This window comes from Simochromis diagramma, unplaced genomic scaffold (genome assembly GCF_900408965.1).
Source record: "Simochromis diagramma unplaced genomic scaffold, fSimDia1.1 OVJJ01000216.1, whole genome shotgun sequence".
Taxonomy (NCBI): domain Eukaryota; kingdom Metazoa; phylum Chordata; class Actinopteri; order Cichliformes; family Cichlidae; genus Simochromis; species Simochromis diagramma.
In genome coordinates, this window is record NW_024386883.1 from 7,673,557 (window position 1) to 7,692,788 (window position 19,232).

The window sequence follows — 19,232 nt, forward strand, 5'->3', positions numbered from 1 at the left end:
TTTAAGTGTTCCATGTGTGTTTCTGAGTCGTTCGTAAGACTCGTGTGCGGTGTCCGTGTCTGTACACTGGCGGAGTGTTTAAGATGCAGGTCTGGAGTGGACTACCTGCTCAGGGAAGTTCTGCTTCTTCGCCACTCGTCGTTCCACCCCTCCAGGTCGAATCTGTGTTTCAGCTCGACCATCATGTCAGCTGTTATGACCTCACCATCACAATGTGAATCTGTCTTCAGACCAATCCCTCACTCGCTGGGAGCTCGGTGTTCGTGAAGCATAATGACTGTATATTTTTTGAAGACGTATGTTTATTTTCTTAATAAATTATTTTGCTGTTGCCCATTCAGGAATTTCAGAACTGGAACAATTTCTAATTGTGGTAAATTGTTGAGCATTATTAAAAAGAAAATAAATGTCACCTCTTGCTGTGGTCCACCTATTTGTTTACTAGTTTAATGTTCTCCATAGCGCCACCCGGTGGCGCCAAATTGACATAGCACCATTTAAAGGAACGACGGAGAACTGACTCGTTAATAAATACAGAGCATGTTTATAAAGCAGAACAGTCGTTATCTTCTGTGCTTCACACTGAGCCACTAGCACCACGCTGGACCTGCTGCCCTCTGGACGTGAACTGGGGCGTTACTGTATTTTGTTCCCGTGTTGGCGTGCTGGGAGCGTGATGCCACATCTCCCTGCTGCTGGGCTGTGAGAGGTTTTCTGGGGTGGGCGGAGCTTGTGAGCTGCACCCGATCATGTGCAGGAGACACCTGGAGAACTGAGAGGGAAAGAGAGGTAGAAGGAAAATCCATGCATGCCTGATATTAACCACATGATAATCTTTAGGGGGAAAAAAAGAACTTCAGACCATCTCTTACACACGCTATGAGGGGGATTTTAGATTTTCAGAAAACATTTGGACAATAAGTCCAAATGGGAACAGGAATTTTGTCTAATTGTTTTTCCAGTATGGGGGCTTTATTGTATGAGGGTTTTATTTTAGTTCAACTACTGTGGATTTGTTGTGCTTAATTCAATTTTATATAAATTTTTACTAGTTTCACTGTTAGTTTCAGTACTTCTAATTATTATCATTCTATTATTATCCACATTTTTATTTTAGTTGCAAGTTTCAGTTAGTTTTCATTTTTATTTCAGTTAACTTAAATGTTTTCACACCTGCTTTTAGTTTGTATACTAACCTTGACGGCAGAACAATGCATTTAGGCATGTAGACATGATCAAGACAACTTGGTGAAGTTCAAACCGAGGATCAGAATGAAGAAAAAAAGTGACTAGCCAGATAGGCTAGTCTGAGTATTTCAGAAACTGCTGATCTGCTGGGATTTTCCTGCCCAACCATCTGCACGGTTTACAGTGAATGGGCCAAAAACAGGAGGTCCCTGAGCTTCACTCCTCTGGGTGAAAATGCCTTGTTGATGTCAGAGGTCAGAGAAGAAAGATTGGAAGCAGTCTAAAGGTGCAGCAATTTGAATCGTTTCATCAATTAACTCATTCACTGCCATTGACGTCAATGGCAGTGGGGAGTTACCTGATTTGAAAATGGCTGGCAGTGAATGAGTTAAATGTAGAAGTGCATCTCGTCAAACCTTGAAGCAGATGAGTTACTGAGTGTCACTACTGTCATCTAAGAACAGGAAACCGAAGCAACAGTTCACATGCACTCACTAAAATTGAAGAACAGAAAACTGGAAATAGGAAATTTGATGTAAACATGAAAGCATGAATCCAGCCTGCCTTGTATCAACATTTCAGGCCGGTTAGTGTTGGTGTAATGATGTGGGGGATATTTTCTCAGCACGCTTTGGGCCCCTTAGTATCAACTGGGCACTGTTTAAATGATACACCCTCCCTGAATATTGCTGCTGACCATGTCCATCACTTTATGATTGGAGGTGTTTGCATTTTAAAATGTTTTCCAATGAATATTTTCAATCTTTTGTTGTTTTATTTTTGTTTTTAATAAAAATGATTTCAAATAGTCAGGTATCGGAGTTGCTGCTGATGAAAGTTGGTGTCATTTTAATCTGGAGGAGTTTTTCCTGTTTTCTTACCTGGCTGTTCAGCACCACGTAAATAAAGGGGTTGATGACGGTGCTGGTTTTTGCCAACAGTGAGGGGATTAAACTGGCGGCAGGCGGCACTAAGCCCAGCCTTCCAAATGAAGCCAGCATCGCCACAACTCCGTATGGCATCCAGCACAATAGGTAGCCTGTCACCATGGTGACCACCATCAGAAGGACACGGCCTTCTCTCCAGTCAGGGTAGGTTGAGTTAATCCCTGTGACCTGCAGACACCCACACTTCTTTTAAACACACCGGCAGATGCACAGAGGTGAGAGCCAGATTTCAAACATTATGCAGAGGTCAAAGGTGAAGCTACGAGCTTACCTGCCTCGCCACTGCTCGTACAGCGAGGAGGATCTTCCCGTAGCAGAAGAACATGAGCACCAGCGGCAGGAGGAGGCAGAAGACGAACAGACAGCTGACATAAGAGCGAGCCGTGGCTGTGCGCTGGTGCCACTGGACCGAGCAGGTGGTGCCAGGACCCTCCAGCCCATAGCTGCACCGCAACACAGGATGAACAGTAAGTTACTGTCTTCCTTCATCAAACAAAACAGAATCAAGCAGCTCTCAAACAGACAAAAGGGTTGCACAGAGCAGGAAAATATCTTGTTTTTTAAAATATGTACACATTTTAAATACTTCTGTTGTGAAAAACAAGAAAAATGCCAGTTTTAATGAGGTTGATTTAATGTTTTCATTTTTTTAAAGATGTCCTTTTTTGGCTTTCCTGACATATCTGTACTATTAGAGTGTTGGATGCATATAAAACACGGCCAAGTTTCCAAATAATGAGGTCAGCATATGTGCAAATACTCTCTGTGAGCCAAAACAAGCCGATATCCTTAATGTTGTCATCTCAGGCACACAGCCCTGACCATAAAGTCCCACCAGCTCAGTGTTTAAACCTGTTTTTAATAAATGACAGTCAATCAGAAATAAACTGGCTTAAAGGGAAGTGAAGGCACTGCACTAAAGTCCAGCATGACATACATAAATCCACTCAGTCAAAGAATGAAAACATGGAGCTGCTTTTGTGTGAAATAAAATCACACGGATATGGATTGAAAGCAAAACTCAGAATTAGTGGCTACTGAGGTAGCTGCCTGGACCGAGCACTTAAGTTGCAGTTTATATCCATGCCAGACCACAGCTGACCTTTAATATAAAAAACCTAAAAATACATTTTTAAAACATTTAAAAAAGAAAGATGAAAAATCAGCTTCCTGTTACCCAAATGTTCAATTCAATGCAAATATTCTCAGTTATACGCGTCACTTGCTTAACCAGAGAGAAACATATATTAGAGACACACAGCTGCAACAAAAAAGTGTGCTCAAGTCATGAGAGAGCTTGTGTCTTTAATCATCTTTAGGCATTTAAACAATGAACTACAATGAGCCAGAGCTCTCTAATGACCTAACATTTCTCAGCCTTTGATCTCATTGTTAAAGCAGTGAACAGACTGGTTCTTATTTAGTGTTTTTTCAGCTCTACTTGAGCACTCGAAGCCCTTTAATCTAATATTCACTCTGATGACATCGGGAACAAGGGTTCAGTATCTTGAAGGATACATTGACACACAGACTAGAGCAGCCAGAAATTGAACCACCAACCTTCTGATTATCACTCTGCCTCTATTTCTGCCAGCTGTAGTGGTTCATTATTTTGTAAATTACAGACTTTTCTCTGAGGTCTGGAATATTTCAGGTTGGCTGACCTGCTCCAGCCCAGCAGTGGCGGCACAGTCCACACCAGCGAATAGAGCCAGGAGGCTGCGACGGCGAGCCAGGCCCTGCGGTACTGACAGGAGTCTGACTGCTGCTTGCAGAGCAGCACAGAGTAGCGTTCAAAGGACAGGAGAGCCAGAGACACTAGAGACACGATCCCTGCCATAGAGAGACGTCAGGTGAAAGAGCAGCAGTGATCAAACAGGATGCTGATGCTTCTTACTTTTCATAACCAGAGTAGCAGAAACATTTCAAGATAAAATAATTTTATAAAAACATTTTACAAACTATACCCAACAGGATACAAAGAAGCCTCGTTGTGAGTTTTTTTCTTATTTGGATCTTCGTTAGTTTTTTAATGGAATAGTGAAGAATAAAAAATAGAAACTACAATAGTGTTCAAAAACTGCCTTTTATGCTACGCACTCCTTTCCCAGAGTAAAACTGGGCTTCATTAACCTCACTCACCGAAGAGAGCATTGGAGAAGCCATACCACTTGCACCCGTAGGAACCTGTCAGCCACCTGCCACGTACGCTGGCGGAAAAACTGAGGGATGTGCCAAAGATGCAAACGAGCATGTCGCTGATGCTGATGTTGATGAGAAGCAGGTTGGCCGGAGTCCTCAGCCCAGAAAAACGTGAGAACACCAGAAGCACCAGAAAGTTGCCGAAGAACCCCAGAACCAGGACGAACCCAAGAAAGACGGCCGCCGCGGTGTGACCTGCTTGGCTCAGGGCACCGGGGATGTGCTCTGTGCTGAGGTTGTTGTGCTGCAGGTGGGTCACCATGGCAATGAGTAGAAAGACAAAGCAAAGGCGTATGGAGGTATCCTCTTAGAGAAGTAGTGAAACTGAATTTACTGGAGGCATTAGTAGGAAATACATCTACAAGATGTCTGCAAATGCTTAAATACTCAAGGGGAGTGGGCAGAATGGGGGGGGGGGGGGGGGGATTTGTCTTTTTCTCATACATTATGGATATGAGTTGTATGAGTTGCTGCCAGTTTATTTCTTCAAATGAAAACACTGAATACTGTCAAAGAAGAACTTAAACTAAACAAGGAAATACTAAGATGGGCCCGTTTTCCTCTTTTTTTGGTAGATTAAAAAGTGAAGAGCACTTCTATGAGAAGAAAAGAATCAATCAAAAGAAGAGATGTCTTTATTTTGTTCTGTTAGAGGCTAATACTGTGTTAAGAACCAGATTGGGGACCTAAATATCCCTGCCAGCTTATCAATAATATAAGCTTTGGCTCACTCAGATGCTGAGCCAGGAACACACTCGGGTCCAAAAAATTCAAGTGAAGCCTGTCAGTGGGAGAACTCTTGGAGGAGAATCCAAGGAAAATGCAAAACCTGGTTAAAAAATAAAATAAATAATTAAATAATGGGAAACGATGATCTTGAGAGAATGGCCCAACAGGGCCAGAGGGCAGGGAAACAGAACACAGCGGGCTGTTATCTGTGGGGAGGTTTGAAGAGGCTGTGCAGAAGGCGGCCAGGCGGTGGAATAAACTGGTGAACAGGGGAGAAGATGAGGGCAGGCAGGTGACTGGCAGCAGAAGAAAGGTTACTCCCGAAGGAACTGGAACTAAAAGTTAAGCATGCAGCAATGATTCTGGAGCAACGTATGGAGACAAGCCGGGCTAACACTAAGACCTGGATGCTGGGTTACAAGCTTCTGTGATGCTCTGCAGCAGGATGTGGAGCAGGGCTGCTGTGGAAAAGAAGTGGAGCTAGGAAGTGATGAAGGGTGAGGATTGAGGGTGGGCATCATTATGGACGGAAGAATGAAGAAATGACAGGAGATCTGCGGGCGGGAGATCAGCTGACAGATTTAAACATTATTTTTCTCCTGTAAATATAAAAAAAATCATACAGGATCCTGTGTACTTTAATTAAATAATATTTACATCATTTTTAAACTAATTTAGAGCTGTCATTATTAGTTATGGAATAATTCAAACCAACAGCTCTCACTCAAAAGTCGAACTTGGGTCTATAAGATCACTTTGATGCAGTACTACACTTTAACCACTGGAGGGAGCATTTTCTATTGGATGAAAGTACCGTTAAAACGTCATCTTCGGGTCTTCAGACTATAGATAAAACAAACCTTAACTGTACAGAAATGCTTATATTGTTATTTGAATCAGGCTAATTTAATTAACTATTACATTTTTATATTTGTTTATAAAATGATATAATTTGCAGTGATGATGGGAAGAGCCTATCCTTGTCTTTCCTTGTGGTGGTATTCTCTGTGTCAGTTAAACACAGTGTTGTTGGACGTGTAGTTTTACTTGTAGTTATAGTGTGTCTTCTGTAGTCCTTTCCACTCAGACTTGTATTTTGTAACTCACTGGAGCTGTTTACAGATTTGTAAAGGATATTGTGATTTTGGTCCAGTGCTCCCAGTTTAAAGTGTTTCTTTTTCTCCATGTAGATTCTGTTCATGCTCTTTAGTGTATTACCTGATATATATGGGTTGTGGAAAACATCACTTTTGTCTATTTCTAATTATGCTTATTTGAATTTATGTTGTTCTACACAAGCACCCAGGTACACGCTTTATTCATCCCAACGCAGGGAAAATTGTTATTACAGCTTTTAGAATGAAGTTAAAAACAACAAACATAAAACAAAAAGTATAAAAGAGAAAAGGTGTTTTTTTAATTGAATAAGGTAATATTCACAATATGACAAAACAGATACCTTTATAAGATAAAAAATTAACACTACAAAGAAAAAAATAGCATAAATTAAAAAAAAATACAAATGTTAGATAATCATACACTTTCTAATATGACCAAAGACTGTGAAATGGATATGTGTATAGTTCTTGTAATTCTAGTGTATATTGTGCATGCATTTTTTCTAATTTTTATATTTTAGTTATTTATTTCTTTTCATTTTAACTGTATGCACTGCTCACAGAGATACTCCAAATTTCACTGAACACAGGTACAATGACAAATAATAGCATTCTATTCTATTCTATTCTATTCTATAACAAGGTAAACTAAAAATATGTAAAATTCAGAAAAGTAAAAACTGAATTTATATTAAAGCGACCACAATAACAGTATATTCATCTATTTTCTTATTTTGTTTAACAGTATATATGAAATACAAAGTGGTAAAACTTTACATCTATATAGTTATAGATAGTATATAATATATGTGTTATTATACATATAGTTCTCTTACTTATAAAGATATAATTCATAAGACATTAAATAACTGAATATTTTTGTGTTTTTTCATCAAATAGGAATACACAATTTTGAATAAATTACTTACTAATAAAAAAAATACTTGACTCGTTTTTTCTTATATAAAAATGCCGCTTAACATATGAAAATACGAATAAATGAGAAATACATTATTTATACCATCAGCTAAACCCGAATTATCCCGCACAGGCCAAACATCCCCAGGCTGAAGTGTCCTATAGCAAGGCACTGTCTGTTTACTATGTGCAGAAAAACAAAAGCAAACAAATAAAACGAGTCTTCCGTTCTCGTTTGACATAAAAAGCACGTGATTCAATCCGCGAGCGATGCGTGGATCCCGACGCGCCGGTGACGTCGACAGATAACGACGTTTCCGTAGCAACTGGGGCCGGTCCGTTATAACTGCAGCGGTCGCTTACAACCGGAGCTGATCGAGGAGTGACTGGGGGGGAAGAGTGTTGTCGGTAACCGGACACCCACCTCTGGCTCGCGGCGGGGGGGTGTAGAGATACGGGGGCGACGTAGTATCGAGGCGGCGAAGCCCGCAGCTGTGCGCGGAGATGCTGAACATGTGGAAAGTCAGAGAGCTGGTGGACAAAGCGTGAGTACCGATGAGCAGGTGGAGCTAAACCGCTAAGTGGCTTCTGAGCTAAGCGGTTAGCCGGGCGGCTCGAGCCGGGCAGCATCAGCAGCTTTTAGTGCTGTGACGTCACGGCGGTAGCCTTCAGCTGTTAGCGTCGTCTAGCTGGCTAGCTGCCAATCTCTAACATTGATGCTTTAAATATAGATGTGTTTTTTTGTTGCTTCTTTTTTAAAGCTCTGTCTCTACCCACGTTGCTTAAAATAACTAAAGTCAGGAGGGGAAAAGCGCGGTGCTATAAACCGGAGATGTATTTGTCTCACATCCAGAGAAAATGCTATCCTATTAGCTAATTTTGCTAGCATCGCTAAGCCCAGGTCGGGTATGTTATGAGTCTTTCTATGCGTGCTGCTGCAGAATCACGCCCTGTCCCACCCTACAGTAGTGCCCGCTATCGTTAATGGGCCTTCATGATTCAATATAATATATAGAGAAAGCTAAGCAGTAATCATGGGCATGTAACTGGCCGAATAAATGTATGTGGGCAGTAAATTTTTCCATTGCCTCAGAGAAGCTACATCAGTCTGAGGAGGCCCATGTCCCCGTGGTCCAAACAACAAAGCTTGTTAGCCACTAAAACGACATGATCCAGGACCTAATGCTGGTGCTGCAGCCTGCCACATTGTACTGTTTGAACAGTAGATTACGCATGCTTCTTTGTGGTGTCTATTGTTGTATGCACAATGTGCTGCATAATGTGTACAGTCTCTGCACTGCAAGAACAACAGCTTCCTGTCACCTCAGGTCTCACAGAGAAACTGGGTTAGCTTTAGCGAGTTACCCACACTGCCTCAAATCTGTAAACGGAAATTGAGTTTCAAGTTTACTGAGATTATTTAGGTCAGAGAGTAAACCAACTTTTTTGAAAAGGTCCTTTCATTCATCTTTGGCTTATTCTCAAATCATCATATTTTCAGAACATTTTCTGCTCAACCACCGCTAATTTGGCTTAAATTACACGAAAGCTCGAATTTTATCTTTATATCTTAATTAGCCAATACTTGGATATCTTTTATATATCCATCCCAAAAAAAAAATTATCCTGATCCGTTATTTTATGGTAAGATAGTGAAAACTTCAGCTGTTTATATTTAATAGTTTTTGATATATTTGTTGGTAAATACTAATTTCAAAGTGAGGGAAGAAAATTCCCTCACTTTGGTGGATTGGGTTGACTATTATACTTTACAAGACATATTTCAAAAGTCTTTCAAATGTGAAGGTAAGATTTCACATTCAACCATTATTATCTCCAAACAGTAGATGATAAAATTGGAGGTAAATCTGTGGTCAAGCTGAAGGCCCACAGTGATTTGAGATGGATCGCAGATCTAAACAGAACCTATAATAAACCAGCCTAAATAAAGTAAATACAATTGACAAAAAATTGTCTCATAAGGTTAAAAATTATACAAAAGGAGCTAAATGTCAAGGCCAAAGTGGCATCTGGATAATTCAAATCTGGAGATTTTAAGAAGAGCGGATATAAAGAAGCAGCCTAGGCAGAAATCTCAGCAGAGCTTTAGATGGAGAAATGGACAGCAGCTCCCACCAGCTGTTGGTTGTACCTGGCTGGGCATAGTGAATGGACTTTATTGATCTGCCTCAATAGAGCTGGCAGTTGTGGCTTTTCTTTTAAAAGTCAGGGTGACCTATAACTCTTGCTGTCTGTCTCTATCGCATCTACTGACAATATCACAGCTGAATCTTCCTCTAGCTGGGAAAGTGGCTGAGCTATGAAGGCAGAGATAGAGGAAAGGTTAAAAAAAAAAAAAAAAAAGAAGAAGAGAAAACAAGCAGCTGCTTAGGAATCGAGAAGCGATAAGAGTGTTGAAGATCAGGAAGCAGGAAATAAAGACTATGATAAGGAAGAGGATGAGTGGTGCTTTAAGCTGATGTTCTTTGTCTGTGTTTATTTGCAAAACCAAGCTGTGTCCATTAAAAATGCAACATACACACATGCACACATGCACAACAGTTCAAACAACCACAGCAGCGGGTGAGCCCTGAAATACAAAGAGGGCAGGAAACAGGCATTGTTTTGCCTTTTACACACACACACACACACACAAACTCTACTTTCCCACATCTCCCTTTTTGTCTCGAGTATCTGAAGTGTTAGCGTTAAGGCTTTTACAAAGTGCATTCATTATTTAGTGAACTGGGATTCTTGTTATCAGAGAAACATTTGTTTCATTCTTTTTAACTCTCTTGTATCCTGCATGAATATATGCATGACTTTAGCCATTTATTTTGTTGTTCTTGTTTCTTTTTTGTTGTTGTTTGTTTTGGTTTTTATCTAAAAAAAAAAAAAAAAAAAAAAAAAAAAAAAGTCAGCAGATTCACCTGTGCATGAAAATGATTTATCAATTGCTCATGAAGATTATGTGCCATATATTTGTGTCAACAGCACCAATGTGGTGATGAACTACTCAGAAATCGAGTCCAAGGTGAGAGAGGCCACCAATGATGACCCCTGGGGACCCTCTGGACAACTAATGGGAGAAATAGCCAAGTAGGTCGTGTAGTGTAATCTGTGTAAATGATTTGTCTGCATTTGGTTTCTAAGCTTTTTAATGCTGTTTATTGTTTTTTTGTATTTGTAGATCTACCTTCATGTATGAGCAGTTCCCAGAGGTGATGAACATGCTGTGGACCAGGATGCTGAAGGACAACAAAAAGAACTGGAGACGAGTCTACAAGGTACTGTTGGATTATTGTTGTGTACAAACCTGACTGAGGCAATTTTGGTCTCTTGTCCTATAGGTGTTTTTTTGTTTGTTTGTTTGTTTGTTTGTTTGTTTCAAATCAGACATACTGGTTTACTTATATTTTTGAACACTGTCTGCTGTCAGACTACATATGAAGAAAATGAATTTTTATGCCTCACTCACGCAGCTGTGGAGATTAGTTTGTGTTTAAGTTTAGATTTTTAGAAAGAGGAAAGGGAACTTTAACACAATCTGAATTTGAGCATTCTTAGGAAACATTATTTCTCACTAACATCAACCAAATCTGACTCTTAATTTTTATTTAAAAAAAAAAAAAAAAAAATTTCATCCCTGTTTTCGCTTACTTCTATCTCTTTTTTTTTTTTTTTTTTTTTTTTTTCAGGCCTTACTGCTGCTGGCCTACCTGATCAGGAATGGCTCTGAAAGGGTCGTCACCAGTGCCAGAGAACACATCTACGACCTGAGATCTCTAGAAAACTACCACTTCATTGGTGTGTGTCTAAATGAATTTAATTGTTCTTTGTGGTCCAAAGTCTTCTTAATGTTCTGTGAATTTGAGCTGTAATGTGGTTATGTCTAAAATAAACTAGGTCTAGAAATCTAGCATTTAGCTTCCAAGACATTGACCCGGGTGGCTGACTCTGGAAGAAAGGTTACAGTGTTGCTCAAAGTACGGTTGATAATAAATGTCACAGCTGTCCAGGTAATTGTCTTGTTTTCATTTCTGTGTTGCATGTGTCTTCTGTGTCCAGATGAGAATGGTAAAGATCAGGGTATTAATGTGCGTCAAAAGGTGAAGGAGATGGTGGAGTTCATCCAGGATGATGACAGATTAAGAGAAGAGAGGAAGAAGGCCAAGAAGAACAAGGATAAATACATTGGCGTCTCCTCTGACAGTATGGGCGGAGGAGGGGGCAGCTTTAAGAACTGTAAGTAATGTGCTGGGTTTTCTTTGACAGCCCAACTGATAACATAACTTTCCCCTTCCAAAAATTTGTAAGGAGATTGTACAAAGCACAGTAGACTTGATTTTTATTTTATTTATGAAAATGTTAAACCAGTGTTACCTGTATTATGTTTTTTTTTATTTTTTTTTTTATTGCTGTTAATTAATTCATTAACTTGTATTTGAGTTTGTCTTTTATTGATTAGGTAGATACTATACACCTATCTACTTCTATATCTCATATAAATAGTATAGATACTATGCATGTGCAGTTAGGTTTATACTAGTGGTACCAAAGACTGTTCATCCTTTGTTTGATTCATATGAAACTGAATCATCTCCAGTTCTGTCATCTTTCCCTTCAGCTAATGAGTTGGATCGGAATAAGTGGGATGAAGACTGGGATAAAAGCAGAGGATCTTTCCCTTTTAGTGAGAAGCTCGGAGAGATCAGTGATAAGATTGGCAGCACCATTGATGACACTCTGAACAAGTTCAGGAAGAAGGAACGAGATGACTCGCCTGACAGAATTAGGTAAACATGCATTCTGAAATAATAATAATGAACACTGATCTGTGCATGATTGCGGGGTTTAAGCTGCAGAAGATGTTATCACAGTAGCCAACTGAGTGCTCATAATAAATAAACAAAAATGAATGCATGGTCACCCACACATTGAACATCAAATGGTTTAATGTTTAAACCACCGGGACCTGGATTACTCATCCAACCAATAATGTGCACCGACATACAGTTATAGCACAATAACAACGAAACCAAAGAAAAATCTCCCTGAGCGCTTATACATCCTTCTTGTGGTTGCCATAGTGACAATGAGGAGGACCGAGCATCAAGAAACGGTAGGCAGGAAACACTCGAGTTCAAGGATGAGGAGGAAACCGTCACAACAAAGAGCATTCAGATCACACAAGCAACTGAAACCACCACCACCACCACACGGAAGCGCACCGTGGCAGCAACCAACAAGACCCTGGACCTGGGTGCTGCAGCCAACTATACTGGAGACAAGAGCCCAGAGGAGAAGGTATTTGCACATGCTCCTTACCAGATGTGTTAGAGTTTCAGTGTACTTACACATGTGGACACTTTCCTCCTGTATTCTCTCTAGCCATCAAGCAGGCAGTCTTCCAGCAGTGGCCTGGCTGACCTGCTTGTGATCGACCCTTTATCCAATCAGAGCACTACAACAGGTAAATGAAAACTGCTTTTGTCACTTTTTTTTTTTCTAGAACTTTGTATGAGTCAGTTTATATGAGTCAGTTTTTGTGTTGATCTCTCCAGGTGGCAGTTCAGACCTCATTGGTGGTTTTGCAGACTTCTCGTCTCCTGCAGCTTCTGCCAGCCTCCCGACCTCCACCGGTAAACCTTATTTTAGTGCTGGCTTCATACTGTAGAATAATATTCTTGATGTTTACTACCACTTATCATAGGCATAAATGTCTTGGTAATTTTTTTATTTTTATTTATTTTTCTTGTTCTTTGAACTGTTCTTTTTCCAGGATGAAATTATTTTAAACCAATCGTCTTTAATGACTTGAAAAAAACAGGAGCTGGGTGCACGAGTTAAATTAATTTAGCATTTTTTTCTAATATAAACAGGGTCAAAAGTATACGCACAAGCACAAATATATCCATACACCCCAACTCATACACCTAAACAGAAAAATGAGTACAGTTGTGGGATTCAGGAGGTGGGGGAACACTACAACACTGTTGTAGTCACTTAGCATGGCAAAAAGAATCAAAACTCAATTTCTATTGTGAGCTCCAGTAAATTATTTATTTACTGGATTTATTTACATATTTATTTATGTTTTTTTTTTTTGTTTTTTTTGTTTGTTTTTTAAAGTTTGCAGGCTGTGATCAGCTCACCTGCTGCTCTTTGTGGATTTACAAAACTGAATTTAACAATATGTAAGCAAATGTCTCAAATGCTAACTCGGCGGCTTTTCATTTCCTACTGTGACACTATACTATAGATTATCTTTTAACTAGACCATATACAGTTGGTATTCAGTGAATTAATTGAAGCTTCCACAGCTTAAATGTAGATTGATCTATTATGCTTTATGTAGCCGAATACCGACATCAGCACCGTAGCCACTGTGCACCAGTGCAACTTAGAATTCACCACAGATACAAGCTGTAAGCTTGCTGCAGGCTAACTTATTTATCCTGCACAAAACTACCCAGTATTTTCATGCAATGTTTGAATAATGCAAAGTTGGTATAAAAGTAAACATTTGTCAGAAAAACAAATACTCAAGTAAAGTATGGATACCTGGAAATTCCACTTAAGGACGGTAATGAAGTATTTAGACTTCATTAATTCCCACATTTGGTTTGGGATCATTGTCTTGTTGGAACAACCAACTGTGTCTATGTTTTAACCATCCATCTGTGGATTTGAGGTGAAGTTGAAGAATTTGCAGGTAGTCCTCCTCTCTTAGTTCAGTTTTTGCAATGTACCACCCAAACAGCCCCAGAGCATGATGCTACGACCACCATGCTTAACAGTTGGTACAGTGTTCTTGGGTCTGAAAGCCTAACGTTTACTCCTCCAAACATAACTCTTTCTGTTCTGGCCAATCTGTACTTCATGTCCATAAAACCTTTTTCTAGGCTTTTGGCTTGGTCATGTAGGCAGCTGGAAATTTCACTTGAAGGTGTCGATTTTGGAGCAGGGGCTTTTTTCTTAGTTAACAGCCACTGCCCATTGCGAGGTAAAACTCGCTTCACTGTGGACAGTGACCCTGGAGTTTCAGCAGTCATTTAACATTTATGCTGAACAATCATTTGACCCTGTAAAAAGGGACTGTCAAAGAAATCATTAAAAGCCCAAAATTACTGTGATATTTGTGCCCTTGAGTGGATGTAAACTTTGGACTATACTTTTATGTAGATTTTTCTTTTTTTCTTTTTTTTTTTTTTTTTTTGAGAGTGTATATTTAGTAATAAATTTTTAAAGAAAGATGCAGTAAAGGAGTGGAGCAGCTCCTGTCAATATGTTACAACTAAACGTACCTTTGCCGTCCAATTGGCAGCTGCTGCATCATCCAATGGAAATGGGGAATTTGGGGATTGGAATGCCTTCTCTGCCAGTCCTCCAGCATCATCTAGTTCTGGTCCTTCCCAACCTGTCGCTGACTTGTTTGGCAGCGTTCAGTCACCCACAGCCCCGACCTCTAGTACCACCTCTATTCCACCTTCTGCTGAGCTTTTGGACCTGATGAGCGGAGTTAACAATCAAATAACCAGTCCACATACAACACTTAGTGCCTCTCAGAGCCTGACGTTCTCTCTGGGAGGGGTGACACCCGGCGCTTCTGGTGGTTTACCCACCATGCCCCTCTCTCGTTCTCAACAGGTAGGTGCAGTAACAAGGTGGTCTCATTTTTCTCATAAAATAAAAATAAATAAATAAATAAAAATTGGGGGGGCACTTCAGTTGATAATGTACATTTTCAATTATTATACATATCACTATATTTATTTTTGTATTGTGTAAAGAAAACATTTTTATTTGTTTTTTAGAGTTTGGGAGCCATGTCATCTCAGCCACCCATAGGACAACAGCAGAAGGTTGGCGTTGGAGGTCAGGGAACATTAGGGTCAACCTGGTCTGACCCCTCTGTCAACATCAGCTTGGACTTCCTTTCAGCAGGCTTCAACCCCACTAAGACACCACCCACACTCAACAATATCATCCAGCAGCAAGGTATGTGTGTATTACACAGTGTGAGGAAACAAATAAGGATTTTAATTGATGCACATTACAGATTTTAGTGTAATGGCAAAGTCAAAAGACCTTTTGGATATTCAATACTGTAGAAACGTTTAAGTAAAGTGAAGATGTTTTTAAATAATAATCCGCTGCATGAAGAGTTAATGTGCAATAAACAGAACATTACAAAGTTGGTGTTCATCCATAGACTTGCACTCATTTATTGAAAGTACTTGGAGTTCCAGAGAGGTCGCTCCTGTTGATGGTATGAAAGATGGGTGTGGCTTTAAGGGTTAGAAATTGTCTGCATTCCTTTTAATGGCCAGCAGGGGTTGACTTTTAGTTCTAGAGCAGTCAATGGGAGGAAAAGCCCTCAGCTCCCTCACTCTGTGAGCTCAGTAAACCTAATTTCTGATGACTTTATGGGCTTAGTCGATAGTTTCGGTTCATCCAGAATAAAACATGAAGCCTCATGTAACTGTCTTATGTTGTTTGTCATTCTAAGAGTCAGAAAGGCAGTTTATCCCAGGTATGCTCATAGTCTAACAACTTACCAATCAAATTATTACTCAGATAGTGTAAGTCTTCAGTCAGATCCACGCTGTGCTCATCCCATTTGGTGTAAAACACAAAGATGGCAACCATGAAAAAGCTCAGCTCAAGGCTTCCTAACTGGGCTTCATTAACCTTTGAGTGACCTCACACTACTTTGATGCTGGCTGTTATTGTTCTGGATATCTTCAGGAATGTGTCATAGTTGCTTCTGTCTCCTCATTATCCGTGTGATACTGACAGCATGGCTCTGTGAGACAAGGATCTGTTGCAGGTGTCGTCCTTGTTGCTGAAAATAATTGTTACTCTGTATGTAGGGATGTTTAATTTTCTGCCAACTGCCCTAAGCTTTTGTGCTGTAATGTATATTGTTTAGACTGGGCCATTTAATGATCCAGTTATTAGATGTGATAATATTTTATAAGTTGTACAGCAGAGAATATTGAGTAACTCTCCATATGTGTCCATGTAGGCGTGCCTCCCGTCAACCTGTTGGCCCAGAACTTCGGAGGACTGAACCTCAGCTCTCCGCCCCATGCGGCATCAATAAGACCACCAGCTAATCCCATGATGGTAGGCAACCCCATGACAATGGGCATGCCTGCAACAATGACAACTGGCATGCCTGGCTCCCTGGCCACAGGTATGCCAGCTTCAATGACCGCAGGTTTACAGGGTGGGATTCCTGTAAACCAAAGCATGATGGGAATGAACATGAACATGAATATGGGCATGTCTGCTCCGGTGATGATGGGCAGTATGGCTGGAATGGGAGTTCCAGCAGTAGGGATGGGCCTACCACACTCCATCACCCCAGCTGTGGTCCCACCCAAACAAGATGCCTTTGCTAACTTTGGCAGTTTTGGGAAATAAAGGTTTGTGTTTGTGTGCGTATGTGTGTGTGTTCGAGTGAGAGAGAGTTGTGTGCGGGTGTGCATGTCTGACTTGATGAGGGAGTGAATTATGAAAGGACTGCTGTACTCGAAGACAACCTTGCATGAGTCTCTTTTTCTGCTTCTGCTTCCTTTGGTGAAGTAATCATTCGTCATCCCAGTCTGCTGATACAGGGGGACGCAGGGGAAAGCACCCACTGGTGCTCCTCATCCAGTGGTAATTAGATGTATGAAATTCTCAGAAATGGAGAGAAGGTGTCATCACAAAGCCTCTAGTCATTACCTCCTTGTAGGGGGTAAAATGTTCGTCTTTAACGGTTTCATATACAGTATTATTCACGGTGTATCTCTCTTCAGTACAGAAACACTGCAAAATCCTTCCATCTGTATCTGCTCAGAGAAATTAATCACTACAGTGGACTCCAATAAAAATGGCATTACTGCCTTAACTTTTTATACCTGTGAAATCATGTTCTGTGTGGTTTCAACCAAATTCAGTAGCAGAATAGAATCTGTTCCATCATGCCAAGAGATACATTTTTCCTTCATCTCTTTCACACTGAGGCTGTGTGAGCGCAATGCTAATCCTGCCTCAGTGACTTGAGAACCAGCCCAGATTTCAACAGGTTAAAGAAGCGAATATTACAGTGTTATGTAACAGAAGTTGTTTTAAAAAAAAAAACACACACAATTTTTTTTTTTTTTTTTTTTTTTTTTTTTTTTTTTTTTTTTTTGACAGCTGCAGCAGTCTTTATTTTTTTTATTTCTTTGTGCATCAGTACCTGCACTCATCTGCAGAAGAGAGGCACTTGTACCTCTGGAGTGTAGACAATTCTTAATCTGGTCCATCAAAGGGTAGAAACCTGAACATGTTGAGGTACCACTTGATGCTTATACTTATTCTTGAGCCATATGAGCGTGGATTAATTGCTTTCATGTTTTTCTCTTTTTATCAGGCTTGTAGCTTTTCTCGATAATGGATGCTCAGTATGTGAATAACATGCCCTTCAAAAGACAACATAAACTAATATATCTACTGTAAAATACTCGGAGGAAATTTAAAGTTCATAACAGTCAGTTACTGTTAAAAGTGGCACTTGCCCTGTATTTATATTTTATTGTAGGTGCATCTGACATCTACAAGCCTCATTAAAAGGCTGTCAGTATTTTATTCAGAGTATTTTCCACTCCTATTTTCCCTTAAACCTCCTTGTGATTGTGTCATTTCTTTCTACATATTTCTGTTAGGTCTCTTCTGCTTTGCGTATGGACACCATATATGTATTGATTGCGGGAAAGGGCGGGGCCAATATTTACAAAACTGAAAACACAATCTGCAACATTTTTGTTTGAGTGAGACAATGCTGAGTTTTTTGAGACAGCTGCCTGGTACATTTATTTAGAAAGTATTTTTGTCAACTCACACTTCATTTGGGGGTGGGGGTCTCTTGGTTGCTAAGAAAAAAAATCTGGCCTCACCTTTTGATACTTCATCTGCTTAGTTATCATAAATGGTTATGGAAGGTTTGGGGATCGTGTGTGTGTGTGTGTGTGTGTGTGTGTGTGTGTGTGTGTGTGTGTGTGTGTGTGTGTGTGTGTGTGTGTGTGTGTGTGTTTTTTCTGTTTGATGTGCAGACACAGCTCAGCAGAACCTCTTGTCATGTTTTTGAGGCACTGCACTCCAAAAGACCAAATCTTTATTTTGTTACTCTTAAAAGGATAACACCATAGCTATTAGTTTAATATTTTATTAGTTGTAATTTTATGTTCATATGGGAGAGCTACTGATGATGTAATTTAGTTAACTGAAATCATGATTTTATTTTATTTTTCTCAGTACAGCTCATTTAATTTGATTGTACCCTATATTTTCTGTAATTCATTCAACAATAAATTAAATGACAACATGAACCGAGAGTTTCCTTCTTTGTGTACTTATTATAGGCTAGTTTCTCTTTGTCTTTTTAAAAACGTATTTTTGGTATCTATGGGGGACATTGGTGAACTTGAGCAGTCTTGAGCAGTAGTTTTGTTTTTTCTTGAGCTTTTTATGTTTTGTTTTTGTTAAGCCAGTAAACACTACCATACCATCTTTATTCATAAAGCACTTTAACATAAAACCAGAGTTGTTGTTTTTTTTTTTTTTTTTTGATTTTTAAACAAAAAAAAAAAGGTCAAATTGAGTCAACCCCTTAAAAGACTGCCAAAGGCTTTAGCAAATAAATGTGTCTTAAGAGGAGTTTTAAGCTCAGAAAGAGAAGAGGCCTGCCTAACGTGCAAGGGCAGATCATTCTACAACTTTGGAACACTGACCCATGAATCATTCAAGCATAAAAAGGCAACTAACTCAAGAAATGAACCAGTGTCTATGCATAGCAGACAGCTTAGCAAAGGACAAGTGACAAAAAAATACTGACAATAACAGTTTGACAGACATAGAATGTTTTTTTTTTTTGTTGTTGTTGTTGTTGTTGTTGTTTTGTTTTTGTTTGTTTTTTTGCACCAACAAGGTGATTCCCAAAGAGCTAAAAACCAACAACTTGGCATACCTCAGTATGGTAAACGGTGAGTTCTTAAGATTTGAGGAAAAGTTGGGAACCAAAGAAATGTTGTGCCTAATAAAATCCAGTAAAAACCTCAGACAGAACCATATCCACAGAGATGGATTTCATTGATCT

At 39.7% G+C, this 19,232-nt stretch overlaps 2 protein-coding genes across 2 annotated transcripts; one reads left to right on the forward strand and one right to left on the reverse strand.

The window, feature by feature from the left end:
• Positions 1-260: 260 nt before the first annotated feature.
• On the reverse strand, positions 261-4,734 carry LOC120733705 (pinopsin-like). The gene is made up of 5 exons (XM_040032043.1): positions 4,278-4,734; positions 3,800-3,968; positions 2,407-2,578; positions 2,070-2,303; positions 261-772 (listed from the first exon to the last, which is right to left on the reverse strand). The coding sequence occupies exons 1-5, from the start codon at positions 4,597-4,599 to the stop codon at positions 578-580; spliced, it is 1,092 nt and encodes a 363-aa protein (XP_039887977.1). The 5' UTR covers positions 4,600-4,734; the 3' UTR covers positions 261-577.
• Positions 4,735-7,397: 2,663 nt separating this feature from the next.
• On the forward strand, positions 7,398-17,236 carry LOC120733706 (clathrin interactor 1-like). Its single transcript, XM_040032044.1, has 12 exons — positions 7,398-7,647; positions 10,097-10,201; positions 10,293-10,389; positions 10,801-10,909; positions 11,171-11,347; positions 11,730-11,898; positions 12,193-12,409; positions 12,494-12,575; positions 12,667-12,744; positions 14,430-14,752; positions 14,920-15,103; positions 16,134-17,236. Exons 1-12 carry the CDS (start codon positions 7,607-7,609, stop codon positions 16,532-16,534), a joined length of 1,983 nt encoding a protein of 660 aa, XP_039887978.1. The 5' UTR covers positions 7,398-7,606; the 3' UTR covers positions 16,535-17,236.
• The last annotated feature ends 1,996 nt before the right edge of the window (positions 17,237-19,232 follow it).